Source organism: Phalacrocorax aristotelis, chromosome 3 (genome assembly GCF_949628215.1).
Source record: "Phalacrocorax aristotelis chromosome 3, bGulAri2.1, whole genome shotgun sequence".
Lineage (NCBI taxonomy): Eukaryota > Metazoa > Chordata > Aves > Suliformes > Phalacrocoracidae > Phalacrocorax > Phalacrocorax aristotelis.
Genome location: NC_134278.1, coordinates 125,997,352 through 126,020,486, shown reverse-complemented (window position 1 = coordinate 126,020,486; position 23,135 = coordinate 125,997,352). Strand labels below are relative to the sequence as shown.

At 36.5% G+C, this 23,135-nt stretch overlaps 1 protein-coding gene across 4 annotated transcripts in view; it reads right to left on the bottom strand.

Annotated features, from left to right (window-relative positions):
- Nucleotides 1-23,135, bottom strand: part of SIPA1L2 (signal induced proliferation associated 1 like 2) — a 154,074-nt gene that overhangs the window by 34,562 nt on the left and 96,377 nt on the right. For all 4 annotated transcript variants that reach the window (XM_075089487.1, XM_075089489.1, XM_075089490.1 and 1 more), the window contains exons 8-11: nt 22,738-22,895; nt 20,626-21,202; nt 14,912-15,186; nt 1,482-1,739 (exon numbers count right to left, since the gene is read on the bottom strand). In XM_075089487.1, coding sequence (XP_074945588.1) covers nt 1,482-1,739; nt 14,912-15,186; nt 20,626-21,202; nt 22,738-22,895 — 1,268 coding nt within the window. The remainder of the gene's footprint in view (nt 1-1,481; nt 1,740-14,911; nt 15,187-20,625; nt 21,203-22,737; nt 22,896-23,135) is intronic.

The following is a 23,135-nucleotide window of genomic DNA, read 5'->3' as shown; positions in this document are numbered from 1 at the left end:
TATGCCTCTTCCCATCTGGAAAGACCTTGCCAATTAGGTAACTTTCTTTTCATGTTTCAAGACCCACATGTCACAGTTCATTTTCCTCTCTTTTCATTATTTATACTCTGTACCATGTCGTCCCCAGAATAGCGCTTCTGCACTGCACTTAAGTGATACAGGAATTTCTTCATGAAAGGGGTAGCCTCTATCTTAGCATTTTTTTACATGCTTCACTGAGCGTTAGAAGTGCAATGTATGTTTGTAAAGTTTGGAAATGAGTAGTATGTCAAAGCTTTCATTTTTTTTCTCTGTATAGGCGTACAGTATGCTTAATAAAGCTCCATAAATTGTGAAGTACTTCTAGACATCTATCATTGATTCCTTATGCTGGATGTTACCGAGAATTTTGGTAACAAGACATTAGGAAAAGCTTAAGTCCTATAATGGTATATACATGCTTATGGAAACGGACCTTTCCTTTTTTCAGGGAGCAAGGAGCAGGGCATGGGGAAGAATACAAATGATCAGATGGTCATAACTGGGAGCCTGCCTTCCACAGATCATGATATAGACATATTTCACATATGTACTACTATAACCTATATATATTTCAAACAATGTAAAAAGTCACTAATTCTTTTCTAGTAAGGTAGACAGTGTAGCAATAGTGCTATTTCATGATTTCATCCAGAATTTTTTAAAGCTACTTAAGACTAGTATTGTAGATTTTCATATCAATTAGATATTTTCAACATGCAGTATTTTTTTCCTTGGAAATTAGAACTACATCATCCCATGGAAAAAGGGCATAAGCACAAACAATTGCAAACAGTAAAGGACAGAGTTCTGCTCCTGAATAATTCCTAAATAATTCACAGGTCAAATGTATTTACAAATTTTTAACTTTAAAGAATAAATTTTCAGCTTATGAAGAATTATGATTAAATTAGAACATTTAACATTTAAGGATACCATCCCATCATTTACGAGGTGTTACATATTCAAATCACAAGCCTCTGATTTGTTTAATTAAAAGCCAAGCAAAGCATAAGGACTGGTATGAGTTACAGAACCCTTTGAAACTATGCCAATAGCTTGGTAATGAGATTAAATAATTCATCTTTAAAGGGATGAATTGATTTTATTTACGCTTATTATTTGTTTAAATAGGATCTCAAAAGGTGGGGGACAGGACATTGTTTAGATCAAAAAAGTGACGAGGCAGTTTCCCACTTTATTGATTTGGGCTGAAAGGGAAAGGTTAGCGATAGGATACTCGGTACAGTCCACTTTCACCACAAATAACAGGAGTCACTTGTTTCAAGTAGAGGGAACTGGGCTCAGTGAATGCTCTTCCATACAACCCCAGAATTAAAATTACTGTCAAAACTCAACAAAATAAGGTTTAAAAAATAAGCATACTAAAGTTGTAGAAAGCAGAGATATCTAAAGAAAGGCACATTAGGAAAGCAACCGGCATTAAACGGAGAGTAGCGTACCTTGCACCATCCGGCAGTTTTCTATCAAAGGAAGTGCTGCGAGGAATGGCTGTCTGAGCCTGCTGGAGAAGCTGCTGGCACTGCAGTCTGTCAGATGTTCCTAGGATTGGAGAGGCACGAGAGAGAGGCTGCCCAGCGGGAGTCGGCACCCGATGCCAAGTGGTATTCCTTCTGAAAGGGGTTTTATACTCACATGGGGTGCCTTCGCTGTCAAGTTTGTATTCCACCATGGGTATACGACAAAGTTCTGAACAACCCCTGTGGGACAAATAAATATGCTGATCAGTCTCACTGGAGGGAACAGAAATCTTCCATTCTACAGGCAGAAGTATATGCATATTTTTCTTCCAGATACCTAAAAGTTGCTCATATACCACTGTACAGCCCTTGGAATGCTTCAAACCCATCATGCCAACGAGGTAGGAAACATTTCAAAACAAAGGGTTTGCTCGCATGTGCTCAAAGGTTTTTGAACTCTCTCCTTGCCCTTCAAAAAGGAGAAAATATTAAGCTTTTATAAATTAATCTGCAGCTTGAATTTTAGACATTAAACACTAGTAAAAGCAAAGCATTCAGAAGTCAGTAAACATCAAGTGCTTCTATAACAGCTTTAGTTTCTTTAAATTTCATAACCACAAATAATTTCTTAATGTAAAAATTTACATACACAAAATTACAAAACATGTTTGCTGCTTTGCAACAAACTAAATGTTTCTAGTGGTGTTGAGAACGTTCCTTTAGAATCCTGCCTTGTCACCACTGAATGACAGAACATACACACTGAGATGCAAATGATTAAGTGGCATCTAAATATTTTTCTATTTGTTTTCAAAGTGGACTTTCTACTGCCTCCTTTCCTGGAGATTTCTATGCCTGGGTGAGACACGGGAGGTGGAAGGAAGAGGCAAATCAGAAACAGTCCAGCTTACAACCTCTGCTTAAGCTTACATTGTGATTAAATACTAGCAGCATTCCCAGAAAGTGTAAAATCAGGTAAAAGTAGTGACAGTGTTCCCCAAGAGATCAGTCTGCCAGTGGGATATTTGCTGTAGGCTCAGGCTGGACTTGAATTAAGGGTCACTGTTTCAGAAATCTGTTAATAGAAGCTTCACACTGACTTTAACTCAGCACTGATTATCATTGCAGATATGTTATATCCTGACATACCACCTCCATTATTTGTCTGAGAGGCAGTGGGTACTAAATTAACATCTATGAGGAAAATACCCTAAATAATTCTAATGCAACAAATAAACTTTAAGGAGGAAACAGTGAAAATTTGTTTCTCTCTCTCACCTACAATTCTGCTCTATCCTCTGAGCCGAGTCTTGATCAAGCTTTGCTTTTGTGAAAACTCAACATTCACCATTTCCTACTAAATTAAAATCACCTAGAGAAAGTTTAAGAGTGTATGTAAAGTGTTTACAGTCTTAATCCAGAAAAAGTTTTGGCACAAATGACTTAGCATAAATGTGTAGTTCACATGAATTGTATATATTCTTATATATTAAATCACTGAACCAAACACCAAAAGAACATTTTCATTGTCAGTGTTCTGGTATGAAGATTATATATAAACGAGATATTATAAAATTTTTAACTATGTTATTCAATGTTGTGGAAGAGAAGATGTGTGTACAGCTGTAGCAGTTACGTAGCAGATACTCTGTATGTGCCTGGTCTGATCCAGCCAAACATTCCAGGCTGCTGAATTTTGTGGTACTAAACAAGCAAACTGTTTATCCTGTAGCATTAAATCTCAGACCCTGCTGGCACTCAAACCTGTGAAAAGGGTAAATAAAGAACTATAAAATACAGATAAAGCTTTGAGAGTGGAGATTAGTAGCCAAGGTAGGGCAGAAGACATCGTGATGAAGATGAGCTGAAGGGGGGTCACTAGAATACTCCAAAACAGAACTCAGAATTCTTCTTTTGAGGTTATTCTGTGATCAGAAATACCCATTAAGCTCTCAAGTAATATTTGACGTGAGTAAACTCTGCCAAAAACACACAGCTGGACATGCTGGAACTTCTTATACTTATTTATGCTTTTTAAATCTAAAGGATCATGCTAAAACTGCACATCAAAAGACGACTAATGTTGCAAGCTTAAGAACTCAGAAGGTAAGAAATTTCAAAATCAGTTTTGTTGCACACATAACCTTAACCTGTCCTCTTTCTGTCAGTGGAGTAAAATCACATACTTTCTCTTTGGCTTTTAGCAAAGAACTCTTTACCTCATTCCATGCATATAAAAGAGAGCTTTCATTGAAGAGACACTATTCAATATGTAACTACCATTATGTTTTAATGTGTGTCAGATATTCAGTTGCATTTTTCTGCACTGATTTGTGATAAGAAATTATTTGATGGCTGCATGCTTCCACTGGGTATAAAACTAGTTTCTTCCCAGCTCCTCTTATCTCACAGCATCAGAGAATTTCACATGAATGATCTTCTGGTTGTAGCTTCCCTACGGAGGTAAGACCACCCTAGGAATCTCCTCCCACAGACAAGGAATGGAACTACAGAGGAACCAATGTTATAAAATTATCAATTTATTTCAGAAGGTCAATTTGATGGATCTATAGCTTTCCCCCTGCCTCAAAAATACCACATTTATTCAGACCACCACTTCAAACTACTTCAGTTCATTTATCTATTTTTTAAAATTGTCCCACTCTCTTGAAAACCACAAAACACGTGTTGGGCTCTTCGAATGACAAACACTGTGGAAAGGCCGAGTTAAGCAAATTGCATAGAATTGCACAAATATTTCTACAGCAGAAGCATACATAGAGTACATTTCTCCAGAGCAATATTCAATTGCTTATATCCAAGACCATTCTTCTTTTTGTGAAGTTCCCTGCCTCATTCATTGCCTGCAAGGAATGACACCAAGGTGTAAGGGACAATAGCATCTAGCAACGTAACCTTGGTTCATTTCCAAAGCAGGTTCATGTTATATGAACATAGAAAGTTCTTAAAGGAAAAAATAGCCTGAGACAGATTATTCAATTAAAGACTTTCATAAAGCTTTATATACAAAATAAACAGAACAAAGAAAGGCCAGATGACATTGCAAGGTTAAAATTAGTTTAGTGCACTGCCTAGTTTTTCATGCGGCCATACATGCAGTTTGTTATTATTTGACTAGGAAGTCAAACAATTACGTAGGCTACAATGTCCACCATCCTTCCGCTGATTTCTTACGTCTTGTTCCATTCCCTTCTTCATTCCTATAGACTTTAACTGTTAGAAGCAAACCATCCCCTCCCCAACTTTAAATATTAGGATATTGATTTCACAGTTTGTCTTGGTAATTGAGAAAGTTATAGCATGTAATTGTCACCGTATCCCTTATTAGATAGCCCCCCATAAAGTACTTTAAGTGCTGTGATAATAGCCATGGGTTTTGAAGGCAAAAGGTGTTGCTACTACTATTTAGTTTGACTCAGCTTGCTAACTGAGTAGCTAAGGCATGATATAAGAATAGCCAACAACAAAGTTTCCTGCAAAGAATAAGAATCTAAAATTTTGTAAAATTTTGTGTTGCTTTACATCACTAAAATGTATTCATCTAATAGATGAAAAAATGATTCAGGGCATTGCTCCAGCAAAAAAAAAAAGGCTTAGAAAACAACCCTATTTCAAATCACTATATAAATCTAACAACATTACTTTTAAATTCAAAACAGAGGCCCAACATGACTGTTGTAACTGCCCCCCAAGAAATGTCCATGGTTAAAATGGGACACCTTTATATGGCTTCCTTTGTCACATAGACTTTTTAATTTTACCTTAGAAGTGCCAAACCAATCAGTTCAAAATCTACATGAAAAACTGTTTCATTGCTTCACAAGCGCTGCCTAGAGGATAGATACTGCAGAATCCTGAGATATGTAGTGTCATAACTGTAGCTACCTCCAATATCAGAAACAAAGACAGTCAATTAATCATGTGCAATCCAATAAGGGTCCCCACCCCCCACCATGGATCAAACTGCAAATTATCTTGAATGGAAAAAAACCCCAAATTAAATGCAATTTCATATTAAATATTTAACTGGACCATTATCTAACTTCTATCTATAATATAGTTACTTATTCCACTGCATAAAGAATATACATTGGCACAAGATAGGTTTTAATCCACTTTTTAATTTTAATGTTTTAATTTTTTTAAAATTGACTTAAAAGACTATGTAAAGACAAATCTATATTTTATCTTAAAAAGATATTTAAATGTATGTTAAGAAAGTATAGGATATCAAACATCTTTCCCAATCATATTCAATATGACATCTTGAAGAACAGGCTTACACTATCAAGCAAGTGTGACCAAGTAAGTCTTAACCACACATCAGAAAAGACAGCACTTCCTGTCCCTCACTATAGCTTGGTATTCATTAAATCAATCCTTCAACACAAATCACAGACTCCTACTAATATCTTTGGTTCAAGAGCCATATTATCTTATAAAAATTTTGGTTAAATAAACCTACTCTGCAATTACACAGAGCATGAGTCTATGATGCAGCTAGCAGGTCACGACTGCATATTAAAATTTAAGAGCCCACCATAAAAATATGCAATATTCAAATGCGACTGCAAGGAGCATTATGTTCTGAAACAATTATCAAGCAGTCCATTAAATTTTTCAATGTTAACCAAACCCTTCAATATTAATTTAAAATTCTCTGTTAGGGTTCTGTAAAAGGCTCTGTGCAGGGCTTACATTCGACAGGGATGCTAGTTAAAGGTAAATGCTAATCTCCACAGAAAACTTAGAAGCTTTCATATACTATGATCAGCAGTTTGCCACCTTGATAACAACACAATAGCCTTTTTTTCACTTATATCCTATCACTATCAACTACTTGCTATGACTTTGGTACTTGGACCCCAACTATCTACAGATTTCATGCATTATGAATGATTTGTCAGGGTAATAACAAAGCTAGAATAACTGGTTACACTTTAACTGTAGTTCAATGTACCATAGATTCGAACCGCTAAGGGTGATGTAGGGATAGAGAAGAAATAATTGGTGTTCACAGATGTATTACAGCGATGAATTATCCTTTACTATCACCATTTCAATTCAAAAACATTTAATCTTGCTCAATAAGGAGTCTTTATCTATATCTAGCAGTACAATAAGTAATTGCATTCTTCTAACTCAAACTTTGCGATTGAAAGGGATCAATTCTATCACTGTGCATGTTTGTTCCTACACTACAGCAGTTCCCACGAGGTGTCACAGCGAGACTGAGGACCCATCGTGCAATCTATTAAATCCACATTATGAAACATAGATTAATTTCACATAATTGTAGGGACTTAACTGAAGAGCAGAATTTAGTAGCTTAGTTTTGCTTAGAGATACCGTGTAGTTAACCAAGGCGCATTTCCCCTTCTCTGACCCGCTGAAGTGCCTCCTGAAGGTAACCCCTCGACTCCATTGACTCCCTGTATCAACTACAGCACAAGTCCAAGACATTTGATAAGATTCAAATGGTCTACGAGACCTTTGGTCAAAGAGTCAAGACAACAATTCCAAGTTCTGACACCTCCGAAACCTATTAACAGTAGTCACACTGCATCCAAAAAGACGTCACTTGAAAAATAGTAAATCAGTTTTACTTTAAAATAACTTCATAGCACAAGAGATGCATGTCATTGCTTATGGCAAGCTCAGATAAGGCTGATGCCCACTTAACATTCCTGTTTTAAGGTGATAACTCTCCAGCAGTCCCTTTACAGAGCTAAAGAGTTGAAGCTGACAATCCCTCCTTTATGAAGACACATTCATTGTCCTTCTGATCCTTGTTACTATTCAGTTTTAAACAGAATCTTTGTGTTGGTGAGCTGACAAACAATTTAGAGGCCTCCTAAGAGCCTCTATGCCTGCATTGTTGTATGAAAAAAGACAAGAGAAATACAGACAAGGATATTGGATGAAAGGAGATAGCGAGGAAATAAAAGAGGAGAAAAAAAAAATCACCAAGGTGTTTGGCTTGCTTGTATGATCAGTAAGGCAGTAACAACCCCTGCAGTCTCTGCTGATGGAAACTTGGACAAAAGCAGAGCAAGACACATTTCCAAGTCCCAGAGAATAGGAAAACAGCTCATGAAAAGACAAAAATTATGGGGAATAAAGGCTTGAGAAGCTACTAGCAAGAAGGAAGAATCACCAGAAAAAAATATATAAATAGGAAAGATTGTGACATTAAAGAGAAAAACCTTCAAAGATCATCATAACATTGTAAGATGAAGAAGAGCTGGAAAACTAATGGCTGGGATGTAAAAGTTATAATATGCTCCAACTTAAGAAACTGAAATCACGAGTAACAGAAGGAAAGGAAGGAAGTAGAGGGAACAGTACCAAATGGAGATCTAAGTCTTTGAGCTCTGAAAGGACTGAGTTCACAATGAATCCTAGTTTTGAAATAGTCTTTAAGATACTGTAGAGACAAGATTAGGAATAAGACCACACATGAGGACATACAGGAAAACACAAATGATCCTCAAAGCAAACCAAGTAGAATATGTTTCTCAGTGAGAGGTCATACAGTCTCCATCCCTGGAGTTTTTGAATCCCTGACTGAATAAAGCTCTGAATAACCTGGCTTGACCTCATAGCCAGCTCCATTTTGAGCAGGAGGTTGAACCAGATAATCCCCTGCAGTCCTTTCTAACCTGAATTATCCTACGAGTCCACGAACCCAAAAGGTTTTCAACAAGGTAAAGATCTAATCACTTGCAATTTCTGCAAAGGGTTGCGCAACCCAACCCAGACATAATGAAAATGGATGCTAAAAAATGTTTTATATAATAAAAGGTATATATACCCCAAGTTATTTACCATGCAAAACTTCTTTGCTGACCCATAATTGAGCAGGCAGTATATTAAGCTTCAGAACTGCCAAAAGCCACGTGGTTCTCTTGAGTTTTTTCAAACATGTTGAAATAATGGAGAGAGAAATAAAAAAAAGGGGTCTGGAACTCCTGTTTACATCTGTCCTTAGAGAAAATCAGAGCTTTGCCTGGCATTTTTGATTTTTTTCTGCTTGGCTAACAACTGTACACAAACTTTGCAATCATAACTAACTCCTGCTATGACTTAATTCATAACTAAATGTAAGAGAAACTCAAAGACTTTTTACTTGGATGAGAAATACGATAAGCATCAGAGAATTGTTTTCAACTTTATACCTTTTTAGTTTATAGTTCTTTTGTTAGACTATATCTGGGTCAAGACCATATGTTACACACATTGTCTAGGTTTTCCTTCATTTTGATGCAAATTGAAATAGAAGAAGATGCTCATACAAAAAGTTTCAGCTTCCCAAGGATTATAGTAATGCTGCATACTTAGCCTTACTCTCTTAAGTACAATGAATTTAAGGAAAGATGTTAAAATGCAAATTGTATATACTGGCAAAGGCCAAGTTAACACATCCTTTTCTTTGAAAACTACATTGGGAAGAATAAAGCTCAAAAGTATTTTAAAAAGTGACAGAAAACAATTTTTTGTTTTATTAAACAATAAAAAAGTCTTTTCCTTCTAGGCAGAAGGAAACCATGATGCTTTGGTTATTTAGAGAAGAGACAAAGCGTGTGATGCATGACATATTCAAGTCAGGGAGGAGGGCAGCCCACACCTTATGCCTAAGCTCTGTTTGCTGGTGCTGCCACCCTTCCAAAGGCAGGAGTTGTGGCAGACAGTTCACAGTGAGGGGAAAAGCCAGAAGGTCTTACTGTGACATTGACCTTCTATTAGGTCTTGCACTTAAAATGCAACAGCCGAGGCTAAAATCTCTGGTGCTCATCAGAGTTCTGACAGATTTTGTTTTTTCCAAGAGTCTCCATCGGGCTAAGTCACAGTGCATATGGCTCATTCCCTGAATCCAATAATGTTATAAGTAGTACAGTAATTCTGACAGGAAAGAAAATTAAGCATTTTCTACCACTTTATTTTTTGTTGGATACAGAAGATTAACTTTTGCAAGTCATATGACTTCCAATTAATATAATTATATTTTCTTAGTACTAATTCTTTCAGTTACCTCTAAAAACATGATAATTTACAGTATTTGCAGCCTTCTTAGGTTAGTAGCAGGGGTAGTAATTAAAAGCTTTGGTGCATCCAAGTTCTACATTTACAACAAAAAGTTCAGTTTCAGGTTTTTCTGCTTTAACCTGCCTCAAGTGTTGTTAGTCTGGCAGTATCCTGCCAGCAATTCTAGACCTGACTTCTTTCTAGCTCAGAAAGCTTAATTTAAAAAAAAAAAATTAAATAATCTGAAGGCCCTATGAACCACTCCACCAGCTTATGGCAAACACCCTTGAAAAAAGATTTTAACTCCTCCACACAGTAAACCCTTCTACTTCCTAAAAATATTTTCCGAACACTCTATACTCTGCTGGTTATCTGTTAGTTAAAAAAAAGCCCTAGAAACACAGTTGTCTAATAAGATCACAATCATTGAAGAACAAGCCTGAGGACTGGAAAATACAGAAAGTCATTATACCGATTTCATTTGTAAGAAAGAGTTTGCAAAGTTCAAAAGAATAAAACCACCTCAGAAGAAATGCAGTAGTACTTAACGGCCCACAGGCAGTTTCAGTCATAGCTACTAAAATATTTCCATTTTCAAAATTACCTGCAACACCAGAGTCTGTTACTTGTTCAGACCAACAGGTGGAAACTACCTCTGCTATGTCTCTTACGGTGGTTGTACTTGATCTTCTGTTTCCTGCCCATCCCTGGAAATTTTGCTTAAAGTTTTGCTTTCTAAACTTTCTAGAAATTGTTTCTTAAGCAGTTAAAGCAGTTTCTTTTTATATGTAATGGTAGCTGAACTATGACAGACACGTAAGTTTCCGTGAAGTAAGAAAGATTCTAGTCGACCTAAAGTTTAAAAAGGATTTAAAAGTACTTGAATTCCTTGACTGGATTTGACTGATTAAGCATATAATGTCCTTGAGCACTACTGTGACACCACCAGTGAAAGCAAGTCAGAATGAACATCATTATTCTCCCATTAAAATGTGTATAATTCTAGCACTGCAGCACGGTACTAGGTAACACTGACAGCATGAGAAGAACAAATCAACAATTCTGAAGGGAAAGACATAGCATAGAAACAAATACAACACAAGGATACTTATTCAGATCTGAATATACTGACATGTTTGTTTTAATACTGCTTTGTAATTTAAAAAAAATATATATGTTTTAAATAGCAATTTCTTCTTTCTATCTAAATATCAGCCTAGTGCCATGCAAATAATTATGATTTCTCAATTTGTGCATGATTATTTAATTGCTGGAGCAAACTGAAAACAGCAGGAGCTTTGTCTCAAGTTCATTAATTTTACAGGATAGTAAATGAAAGGCCTTATTCAATGATTGCTTTTGCAGATACTGATATCAAGACTACAGGTAGAAGGATCTACATTAAGTAATGGAACACATTTATTGAACAGAATTTTCCTCTGATTTCCTAATCACTCTGTGACATTCCTCCGTAAGCACCTTCAACATTCCAAATAAATCAATACAAGACAGTTTGCAGCAAAAAATAAATTCACCGTTAATAGTTCATTGCTAATATTCTCAGTGAATGCACACTTACACTTTGTTGGCTTTTTTTTTTTTAATATAGAAGGTTGATGGACTGAGGATGATGTGTGGGTAAGCTAACAGAGGGGGAAAAAAATCAAGTTAAGGACTTGTTTAAAGATCTCCACTTAAGCTGGTATTTTTCCAAGGGACTTGGACTGCTTTGGCAACACCCTTGCACACTTGAAACTCATTTTCATTTGAAGGGTATAATTCCCAAGACACTCCATGGCACTCATGTCCAGTCTGTGTAAACTCAGTTCAGAATTTGACCTCAGCAAGGAACCAGTGCTAATAAGGAACATAAAGAGAAAATCCTCATTGCTTCGTATTCCTAAAACCCAGCCGACAGATCTAAGCAAAAACTACTCTTTCAAGCAGTGGAGATCAGCTGAGTATCTCAGTAAATGAAAGATAGACATAAATAAAATGATACATGGGTGTTTTTTAAGAAATTATGAAATTTTTTTGCTAAAATCATATTTATATTCTTGAAAATGTCAGTTTTTAATACAACTGAATCTTGTAGAAACAAAAATTAATGTATTTTTATATCTATGCACTGTGGACAAAAACTTAGTGGCTGAACTTGAAACCCCAGATTATGTATTTCAAGTAAACCTTTTGTATAAACTACCAGTATCTGTCCTGAGAAATAAGGCTGAAATACAGAAGAAAACAAAACAACTGCCAAAAGATCATATGCTCTGTAGGATGAGTCAAACTTTCAAAGTACTTGTTTCAGCCTCCAGATCTACTGTTCTACATATGTCAGATAAACTGAAGTATCATTTCTTAGAATAAAATCTCTAAAACCAGCTGTGAATGACAGCAATAATTATTGGAGCATACATGTGAAGCTTTCTTCTGTTTTTGAGCCATCCTTCTACATGTGCAATGTGTGGATCAAGGATTGATGGATCCCCAACTTCGAAGGAAATATCTGTATGTCTGTTTTGAGTGTTATTTGATAATTATTAGAGTTACTTGACAGTAAAGAAGTTCTCTCCTGATGAGCTGGCACACCTGCCTGAACTGTTGCTCACAGATACATGTTGGAAATCACTTAGAGATCTGATCCTATCCTACATAGCCATGCATAGATTTTCCAAAGCCAGTGACATTTCTTGTCAAATGAAGGTGAAATGGATTCTAGTTCTCCAGATACTCCTGGTTTTACATCCAAAACTACTGCCTGTAAATTTCTGGGTAAACCTGATACCAGAGTACAAGAGACACATGAACATACTTGAGCAAGTCCAGCAAAGGGCCACAATGATGATTAAAGGATCAGGGCATCTGAAACACAAGCAGAGGCTGAGAGCACTGGGATTGTTCAGCCTGGGAAAGAGGAGGCTCAGGAGGGATCTTATCAAGGTGTATAAATACTTGATGGGGTGATGGGAAGAAAGAGGATGACAGAGTAAGACTCTTCAGAGTTGTATCCAGCGAAAGCACAGGAGGCAAGGTGCACAAATTGAAATACAGGAAATTCCATTTAAGTGTAAGTAAAAAGGTTTGTTATTGTAAGGATGATAGAACACTGGAACAGAAGTTGATGAGTCTCCATCCTTGGAGATATTTAAAACCCAGTGAACATGTCCCTGAGCTATCTGCTCTGGTTGACCTTGCTTTGAGCAAAGGTGTTGGACTGAACAATCTTCAGAGGTCCCTTCCGACCTCAATTGTTCTCTGTTTCTATGATTCTGCAAGATAAGACACCGCAGATGGCTAAGACAAGCAATGGAGTAGGAGACAGGGAGACGGATTTGCGCTAGTTTTAACTAGTAAGTAGCTGTGATAGACTATCTTCCTTCTCCAAGCCTCTAGTAATTTATGCCTTTCTGCCTTCTCCTTGTTCCCCTGTTCATTAATATATTTTACAAAAAATGTCATAGGTCATGTTTGTCACCTGAAACTCTCTGCTTTGCCACCCGATATCTATATTGCTTTCTGTCCGCTCTGCTTAGATTATAAACACTGAGAAAAGGCAAGGTCAAAACTCTCTGGATATTGGATCCCTTTCAAGTTGGACAATCAAAATTGCTAATGATATTTTGGGGATATAAAGGGGAAAATTAGGAGCTTTCTGTTTCAGTGAGAAGTTGATATTTGAAAGAAAGAGGCATTAATGAAGATTTCTTTTTTATACTAGAGATGAGGCTGAAGAGAACTTAAACATAAATGCTTTGGTGTTTTTCATATTTTAGAATAGAAACAGTTTAAAAAAATTCCTTAGTAATTAGTCACACAGTCTTAAAAATACAAAAAAATATATAAACAAGAACAGCTTTTGCAGATTTTTCCCAGTTTGGTGGCACTCAGTTAAGACTCCTCCTACACATAGATTGAGTGCCATGTATCACACTGATTTGGGATTTTTATCATTTTTTTTCTAAATACATATCAAAGAAATAAGCGATTCATACAGTATGTATTTTTCATCAGGGCCTATAAAATACACGTTTTTACCTTCCATATAATAGGATCAGCTCATTAGGCTCATATTCTGTAAACAGCTTGGTAATGTATACCAAACAAGTCAGTGAAAATTCATATCCAGAAGCAGATGGTGAGAATAGCAAAGCTAAGCAGAGAGAGGCTTAATTGCAAATTCTATCCAAGTAAGCAAAACGATGGTATTCTACATTCGCAGGCATTTTCTTCAGAAACAAACCCAACACATCGACATGCAGGTTGAGGCAGGGGAGGGCACTTCTGTGTCATTCATCAGGCCAACAACTACTTGGAGAATTGCCACCAATTAAACAGGATTCCTGTACAGTTGGCACCAACTTCATAGTGCTGCAACGCTACGTAAAATTTTATGGCTTGTTGTCTTGCCAAAAGCAACACATCTAATGTTTTTTTCTGTTAAATTAAAAATCAACAAGAGATTTAAAGTTGGCCTTCTACAAGAAGACAAGTAATTCAATTTACTCTGGTTCAGTTCTCATTTAGAATGAGCCAAATTAACAGTGCCCAGACAAGGTATGTGAGAAATAGTCACATTGTTATAAAGTTTTTATTTTTCCCTACTTCTTCTCTACCTCGTAATATTAAAAATGGAGAGAAGAACAAAAATCTTTGTCACCAACAAATGAACACTGATGAAAGAAAATTGCATTTCATCCTTGAAAACAATGGTACAGTTACTATAATGATCTTTATTACAGTCTTTTCCTGAGTGTGTGAGCATTTATTTCATGTTGTGGAAAGATTTCTTTGCTTTAACTGATAAGTTCATTGATGTAATTCACTATTTAATATGACTAAATTAGATATCTGTAGAAAGTGAGGAGAACCGTCAGACTTGGTATCATAAATGTCCAGAACTCAATATTTCACTACTTCTGTTAAAATTTCAACATAAGAAAAAATAAAACAAATCTTTTTCAATAGTCAGGAGTCAGAGAAATGTCAAAGACAGACAAAGGTACAGTGTTCAGAGAAGGATCTCTAATTTTCAAATTTAGTATTAAAATATAAAATCATCCTGTGGAAGAAAAGAAGTCATATCAACTTTCATAACAGCTCAGTCATGATGCCCTAAATTTTACTTCTTACTCTTTCAAAGCCATATAACAGTAAATTTCCCATTAAATTTCCTAGAGGATCCCATTTCATCTTCTATTATAAGCCAATAGGGGTTTTGGGGAAAAGATTGTTTTAAGAGCCTCAATAATATTATCACCAAACATGTGAGACAATATCAATTTCTGGAGCCATTGTTTAAGCAGTAGCAGAGAGAAAAACCCCAAAGACATACAAATGTCACATTGAGAAGGGTTGCTTATTACCTTCTAGGTGCTCCATCCTCGTGTGGTTGAATAATCACCACTTTTACTGTCACTGATGTACGTAAAAGGTCAATCATTTGTTCATGAGTCAAAGTTGCCACAGCCACTTTGCAGATCTCAACCAGGCGGCTCCCTTGCCGTAGGCCTGCCTTCCATGCAAAACCAAAGGGCTCCACATCTGCCACTATCCCTTCAAAGTTCACGTGGAAACCAAGTTGGCCCAACCCATTCCTCCGAAGGGTCATTTCCGTGGTTTCACATCCTCTGGTCACTATCTAAAGAAGTATCAGATTGTTACACTATCATCAGGACACTCTTTTGGACACACAAACAGATCTGTTTTCAGATATTATAAAGCCATGTATGGCTTGACATTAAATATCTTTAATATACTAACTATTATTTTAACATTTGTGGTTGAGTGAAGGTTTCTGCATAAAACAAAATGAACAAACATTTCACAATGCTAGAATTCTTACATCGCCAGAGCAAGCAGCTGACCCAGGTCAAGTTCCTCCCCCCTTGCCCAACATTAACACAACAGCATTTCTATCATATTGAAAACGTAACAGCTGCTTTATTTTCAAAACCCAAAGCAAGCAAAATGCTGTCCTGTCAGTTACTTGTTGGCTGGCTGACTGCAGGTGTGCAGGCATTTTTTCTTCAGTATTAGACAGTTATACACTTGAGATACAACATTAGCTAAATTGAGTGAAATGCTTTAATTCTAGCAGCTTTTCTTCCTCAAGAACATAGCAATGAATATAATTTTGATTTATTTTGCCTTGTAGTCAGATTCCTAACGACCACTACCTCCAGATGTGGACATCACTACAATGGGATAACAGTTTTCCCGTCACTGGGAAATTCAGAAACAAAAAAATTACCTTCTTCATATTCAATGAAACGTAATTCTGTCATTATATGTAGTAGCAAAAATCTTTCAAATTCAGGCTTTGCTAAACAGGTTTATTTCTATATAAAAAGTCCTCAAGAGTTTTGCCCAGCAAAAAATAATCATACTATAGTGTGTATGCTGGGATACTGCAACAGACTCAGAACACCAAATTCTAGTCCACATTTTAAGGCAAGTTTGTGAGTTTCTCTCACATCCCCTTCTGTCAGTGTCACAAAACCAGTATGTATTTCAGCTCCATTAGTACAATTAGAACAAAAACTTAATCACTGAAAAACAATATTATCAAAAAATCTTTGTTCATAATGCATATCATTCAAGGATCTCAGTTCTTTGTAACACTCCAGCAAGGCAATTATCTGCCCTGTAAAGATGCAAATGCTACGATACAGATCAAGGGATCTTCCTAAGGTCACACTGCATTAGGAGCACTTCCACAGCACACCTTGTTCCACAAAGGTGTTCACACTGTTCATGGTTGCTTTTAGCATATATGACAAAGATACACACATTACTCAGCTTTAGGCATCTAATGTAAGGTGCTTAAGTTAGGCGGCTAGTGTCCTGTGGAGTCAGTTGTGTAGTATACATCTTTGCAAGATTAGTTTATAGCATGATTCAGGAGGCTATTTCAGAAGAGTCGTTCTCACCCTCCATCGTCTACTTGAGCCAGAATCTGGGCAGCCTCGCTCTCTAGTTTATGGTGTGCTTCCCACAGAAGAACGACCCAACCTAGTTCAGGGCAGCATGCTGAGGGAGTGGGACTGTGCAGCCAGTGAGATATTGGCACTGTGACTGGGTAAAGCTGTCACAAACCCACTCCCTTCACTGCCTCAGTCAGACGCAGTTGACAAGTTACAGTTTCACAGGAGGTTTAAACTGATCTAAGACCCTGTTACCACTACGCTGTCCCTCGTATCGCACTAACACTTGTGCAGCCGTGCAGACGGATCAGAGGTACGATACAGCTGAAAAACAGGGTGCTTTTTAAAATAGTGTTCCAAAGTGGTGGCAGGCAGGGAACGGATGGGGCCGTCTCCTTCACTGGCAACTATCATGAAAGCACGTCTCCAGCATCAACAAAGGAACACACATTTATATTAACACCTAACAAATATAAGGCTCTAAGTTACTTTTTAGTTTCCTTTTTACACTTCCTGTTTAGACAAACCTTTTGCCTAAGTCTGTTAGAGCCAGGGATGAGAGGCCTAACTTCTACTCCCTTCCCAATCCAATGGCTGACTGGAAAAACTTTGGAGTATTTGTTTAATTTATGCCTGCAACTTGGTCAGTGACTGAAAGTGACAGTTTTTGGTACCCTAGTAAGTTTTGAAGTGCTGATGCCTTTATAGAATATTTCTATATCAATATCTGTCACTCAGCAGAAAAAATTATAACTTGCACACATGAGAACAAAGTGCCGCAAAACCGTGAGTTAAGTTTGCTGATCTGAGGAAGCTGGTCCATGCTCATGTTTTTAACTGGCAATAAACTCAAGGTAATGAAATACAGTTAGCCCTCATTCATTAAGGGCTTATCTTCACTGAGCTGTGAAATATTGGAGAAAGATCTTGCAACGATCTGATATTCTGAGAATCATTGCCTGGCAAATTTAGGCTGCTTCAGCTATAGCAGTTTGACTTCATAAACCTTCCAGTTATTTCTGAAGATGTAGGCTTCAAAGTTAAAATGTGAAAGTCATTCTTGAGATGTTCAAAACGTACTCTGGAGGTTTTGTTAAAATATCATGTTCAGGGTCTTCCTACCAAAAAAAAGAAGTAGCTATTTCCTTTGCCGTTATTCAGCTCTGAGTTTTTGGTATCTTTTAGGAGCTTTCCATTTTAAATGAAACTCTCTGTTGTGTTTATAACTCTGCATATGGTATCAGAGCTATACGGCATGCTGAAAGCACTAAGCTTTAAGCTCTTTTTTTTTTCCTGCTCTGAGGTTCATCTTCAGTCACAACTATTTTTCAAGACGACTTTCACAATTTATGAACTAGATAAGTGTAAATGAAATTTTCATCTCTTCATTAGTTTCCCTACACTTCTGTCACAAATTTCTAAAATATTTAGTCATGCAGTGAAAAGAAAAGCATGTTATTAGAGTCAGGAGCCCAGCTGAGGGATAGAATTTTACCCTTATGAAACTACATAATATTGTTTGGGGGTGGGGCAGACACCTCTTTATCATTATGTGACATTTATAGAATACTGCAGAGTGAATGCACCAGCCAAAATATATGGATTTGCTTAACTCGGAGCACTCAAAATCTCTCCAAGTTAGTTAAATATTCAAAAGAGAAAGAAGATAAACATTCCTGACAAAGATCCATCTATTCCCAATGGAAAGGATTCCAGGAGATCAAATCCTCCACAAGTATACTCCCTAAAAGGTGACACTGCATGTTACATGGTAATGTCACATAAAACATAGTGCTGCTCCACTTCAAAACAGGTCATTCCACTTACTTGGTTGCTGTTTCACTGAACATGAGGCTGTGCATGAACTAAGAGCCCGCTTCTCTGAATGCACTTAATACAGATGAAATTTAAAGACACAGATCCTCTAAGTCCCCCGAAGAAGGTGAGGAATATTTTTACTATAGAGCCTTCTAAGGAAATTTTGTCTACTCAGATTCTTGTCTTAAGATCCAATCAGGGGTTTCATTTGATCTTGTATCACACTGCCATTCTCTGTTTTCCTAAAGCTCAGAACCCCTGCTTTTTCTGCCTTCAAACACAGTCCGCCAAGTTAATCTATAGTTTGCCTTTTCTGCTCTTTCTACTTTATATCACTAGATATTCTCCCCCACAAATACAGACCTGACTCTAGATTGGCAAATCCCAGCTCTTTTTTTAGTCCTAAACTGATTCTTTTGGTTCAAACAAAATCACAGTTTCAGCTTTTCACATCTTTGCTTTATCTGGGTATTCAGATAGATTTTCTGTTCATCTGCGTGATTTAAACCCAGGCAATAAAATGTAGTTATTCCTTCAACAATGTAATTTAGTAACTGCCACGTTATACTCACTGGTTTTAAGAAATGGTTTTAGTAGTGAATGGAAAGGGTTAATCTGGTCTCTGAAGTTTGATATTATGTCACTGAGCCTCCATCTTTAGCATCTGCTGGCACATGTGGCTGTTGACCTTAGCTGTGTTCTGAGTCACTTAAAAGGTTTTTAAAAGATGCACATGAAGTGTTGAATCAGAGTTTTAAATACTTTTTAGTGGTTGCAATAGCCACCTCTGAGCTTCTACACCAAAATGTATATAAGGACCGTTTAGAAAGCATAAAACAACTAGGGAACAACTTTAATATACAGCTTTCAAAAGAGAGGAAGCAGCAGGGAAAAGGAGAAAAATATGAGGTAAGAAATGAGAATGAAAAAAGTTTTAAAACAAGTAACAACAGCTAATTCTTTTAAGCAATGTGAAAGTTGGATAGGTGGCAGTGAAAGCGAGAAGGCAGCCAGAGTTCATTGGAACAGCTACTTGAAGCTGATACTCAGGTTAACATTTTTGAGGCTTAAAGCCAACTCAAAATTATTTCACTCAAAATCTGACCATAAAAAAAAAAGGAAGAAGTATTCAAGTAAATACAGATAACCATTTCATTTTCTGGTTTTAGTTACTGAATTTAAAGATCTATCCTCAGCAACTGGGATATTTCCACGCTTTATAAAACTGATGTGAAAACAGCAAAAGAAATTGCCATCACTGATGACAGCAGAAGTTTTCACTAGATTTTTGAATCTTGTTTTCTGTCTGTGTTAAGCAACTTATACTGGTCATTTAGCAGTACTTAATAGGAGTGAACTACACGTATGCTGTTTTTCAGAAGGAAAGTATCTAAGGAAAGTGAAACTGAAGACCTCAGTGAAAAGGATAATGTAACAGTGGCAAGAAGAGTTTAAAGACATTCATCTACTGAAAGATTAATTGTACTTTGGAAAGAAAAGGTTATTATTTTGAGCATGACATTGAGCAATGCTAAATGTGACTGCAGAACTGCAGAGGTCCTAAAACATCAGCTGCGATCCAGCTGTTCCACCATGAAAACGGTAAGCATAATGATTTCTTTTCGATACTGGGCTTTCCAATATAAACAAAACAGACCATCTAGATCACTTAAACTACGATCAAAGGGCGAAGTGTAACCACATGAAGTAGATGCATCAGCACTTTTACCTTGGAGTTCCTGTCAGTTCATTGGTACTGACTGAAATAGTTACAGGACAGTTGTGCTACCAGGGTCATCAAGTGTCTGAAAATCTTTACCCAGTCAGTTGTAAAAACTGGCACTAATTGGTCTAGTTTTCTTTACTTCCTGCAGCTGCTCAGTAGAGACGAACAAATCAGCAGAATCACTTATACAAATTTTTCTGCTAATATTCACATGGGTTTTTATAAAAATTCCAAGTGAGTATATTTTACACATAAAGATTTTCTATATTTTTAAAATAAGGTATATTTCTGCCTACAAAGGTGTGATTTGAGAACAGGCTACAGCAAGAGAAGACAAAAGCTTAGCCTTTCAATCCTGATTTCAACACTGAAACCATCCACGGCCTTGGGCAAATCTATCAGATAATTGGTATCAGACACCTCATCCCTGAAAATGGGTTGATAACCCTTATCTCATATGCTGTTGTGAGGATTATTGTTTGTAATGGTCTCTGAGGTCTGAAACTCCTGAAGTCTAAACATAGGACATTTTAAATTATACTTCACAGGAGATGTAGACAAGTAACTCCTTATAAAAAATTTGGAATTCCAGTTTAGAAACTGTACTTACTTCAAGTCTTTGAACAATTTCTCTGATGTCTTCAGTACAATTATCTGCTGCAGACAGAAGAATACATTCTCCTCTTTCATAAAATATTTTGATGCTCATTAATCCAGACGTCCATCCAATAACATCTCTGCAGGAGCAGTTAAACACAACATTTTTTGATTCCTTCTCAATCAACATGATAAACTCATTGGAGATTCCAAGGAGACATTCAATGTCAGCAGACTGGCCAAAATCTCGTGCAATCACATTCCACATAATTGCTCCAACACTGAATAGATGTGCATCTTTCCTTGGTTTCACTTTTTCTTTTTTTTTTGCCCCTAAAGTAATAAAGCTAAACTTTGCTGAAGTATCCACTGTAGCTGTGGTAACAAAATTTTCTGCCAGATCTTTCAAGTATTCTTGACGTGTCCTTGTGGCCATGGCTCGAAATTTTTCTGACTTATGTGCCGCGTTTTCAGCATTAATAACTTTGGCTAAAAGGAAGTCCCTAAAGACTGCTGATTTGGGGAAAGTTACTCCTTTGGGAATGGGTGGACCGAATGGAGGTACATCTTTTGATCGTGAAACACCAACACTGGAAAGGGAAAGAAAAAACACAATGGTTAATTCCTTAAAAAAAAAATAATCAGATGATAAGCAGAACTGTGATCTGTGCAGTCCATTTACACAGTTGGGTTTAGTTTTGACATGTCAGTTTTCAGACATTTTAGACATTAAAAAACCTGATTGGGCTGTCTGTTTTAAAATGGCTTTTTTCTTTTAAATATATAAAAGACATTATGCATATATCTTACTAACACAAAAAATATCACGGACAACTTCTCAGAGTGTCACTGTCTCCTTTCTTTAATGGAATAAATAAGAAATGCTTTGTGAGACATAAATGAGAGAAGTATTTTTAAAAATTATTTTTTAATGCAAATCTGACTTGTTTTCAGCTGTCACTCAGTTGCATGATGTCAAAACTAAGAAATATATAAAGAGAAACAGAATTTATTATAATCCTCAGACATTTTGTTATAATGAAGTGTGAAGAGAGAATCAGTGTCAAATGTGTCTATAGTGGGAGCATTCTACACCTGTTCAGGTTGCTTACTCTATATTCATAAAATTTCAAAATACCTGCAATTCTTTATATGGACCGTTCACAGCAAGATGTGAAAGAAATAGAAATATTTTCTCATTGAAACAATTATACCTACAACCTATATCTACATAACGTATTTCAACTGAAAACGGAGTTCAAAATACTGTGCAGACTACATAGAACTACTGCTGGTTTGACTGAAATGCAGTCACATTTGGGATGACAGACAGACATCATTTAGTAGTAAGAAAAATGTAACGGATGAAATGCCATGTATTATTAAACACAAAAGACCTACTGAAACAAAAATCAATTTCTAAAAGATAGCTTAAATTCTAAAAGAAGCTAAAAGACAGCAATATCACCTGACCTCTTGATGTACTTTAAAATTTCGTTCTACACAATGAATAAAGAATATTTATACATGCTAACCCTGCACCACTATGCTTCAAGTCCTTATTGTTTGCACAATTCACAATCAGTTCAGAACTATGCCTCCACCCCGGTTACCCTGCTAGAATTCATGATACAGTAACTTAAATGTGAGAGTTAAGGCCATTTGAAAGTTGAGATGTTTTTATACTCCCCAGAAGCCCTCATTCATGTGCTTTAAGGCCATGACTCATCCCAGTGTCATACTGTCACACTCAGGGATTTACACAGGTTAATAGCCTTCTAAAATACTTTATTTTAAATCACTTTGAAAAAGGAAATGTGCAATACAAATTCTAAATTAATTTCTATTGCTATGTCTGCAAATCTTATTTTCACTAACTTGTTATATCCCCATTTTGTGCCCATAAATCAGCAGAGTTCTGCATATAACCCATTTAAGTCTACCAACTGTGCCCTGTAACTCTAGATGTGTGCAAGGGAGACACTGGGGTTTCAAACTCAGAGAAAATGTAGCAGGAATTTTAAAACCGTATACATAATATTTCTAGGAAGTACAAAACTGTTAGAAGAGGCAGTTCCATTGTAGTCTTAATAACAAACTTAAATAGTTATAAGTCTCTACTCACCTATAGCACACATTTTCAGTGCAAGGATTATGCACTTTGACTATGACAAATACATGTTGAAAGTGGGAACGAATATTTTTTGGAGTAAAAGGAAGTGCTCCTGGCTCTTGGAAGACAATGGTAACTATGTCATTTCCTATATGCCTTTTTCTTAGCAGCTAGACAAGAAACATGCATTGAAAAATTAGTTATAAAAAAAATAATCACAATTTCTTCATTTTAGCAAAAAACCCACCCCAAGCCAAAACAAATGAAGCTTAATTTTTCAGAAATAACTTCTAACTAATCATATCCTGGATAGCTAGAGATAAAGAATATCGGACTGAACTGCAAAAAGATACGGAAAGGAAATTGGGCTAAGGTCACATAAATACTAGTGAGGTCTCTTGCAACCCCAC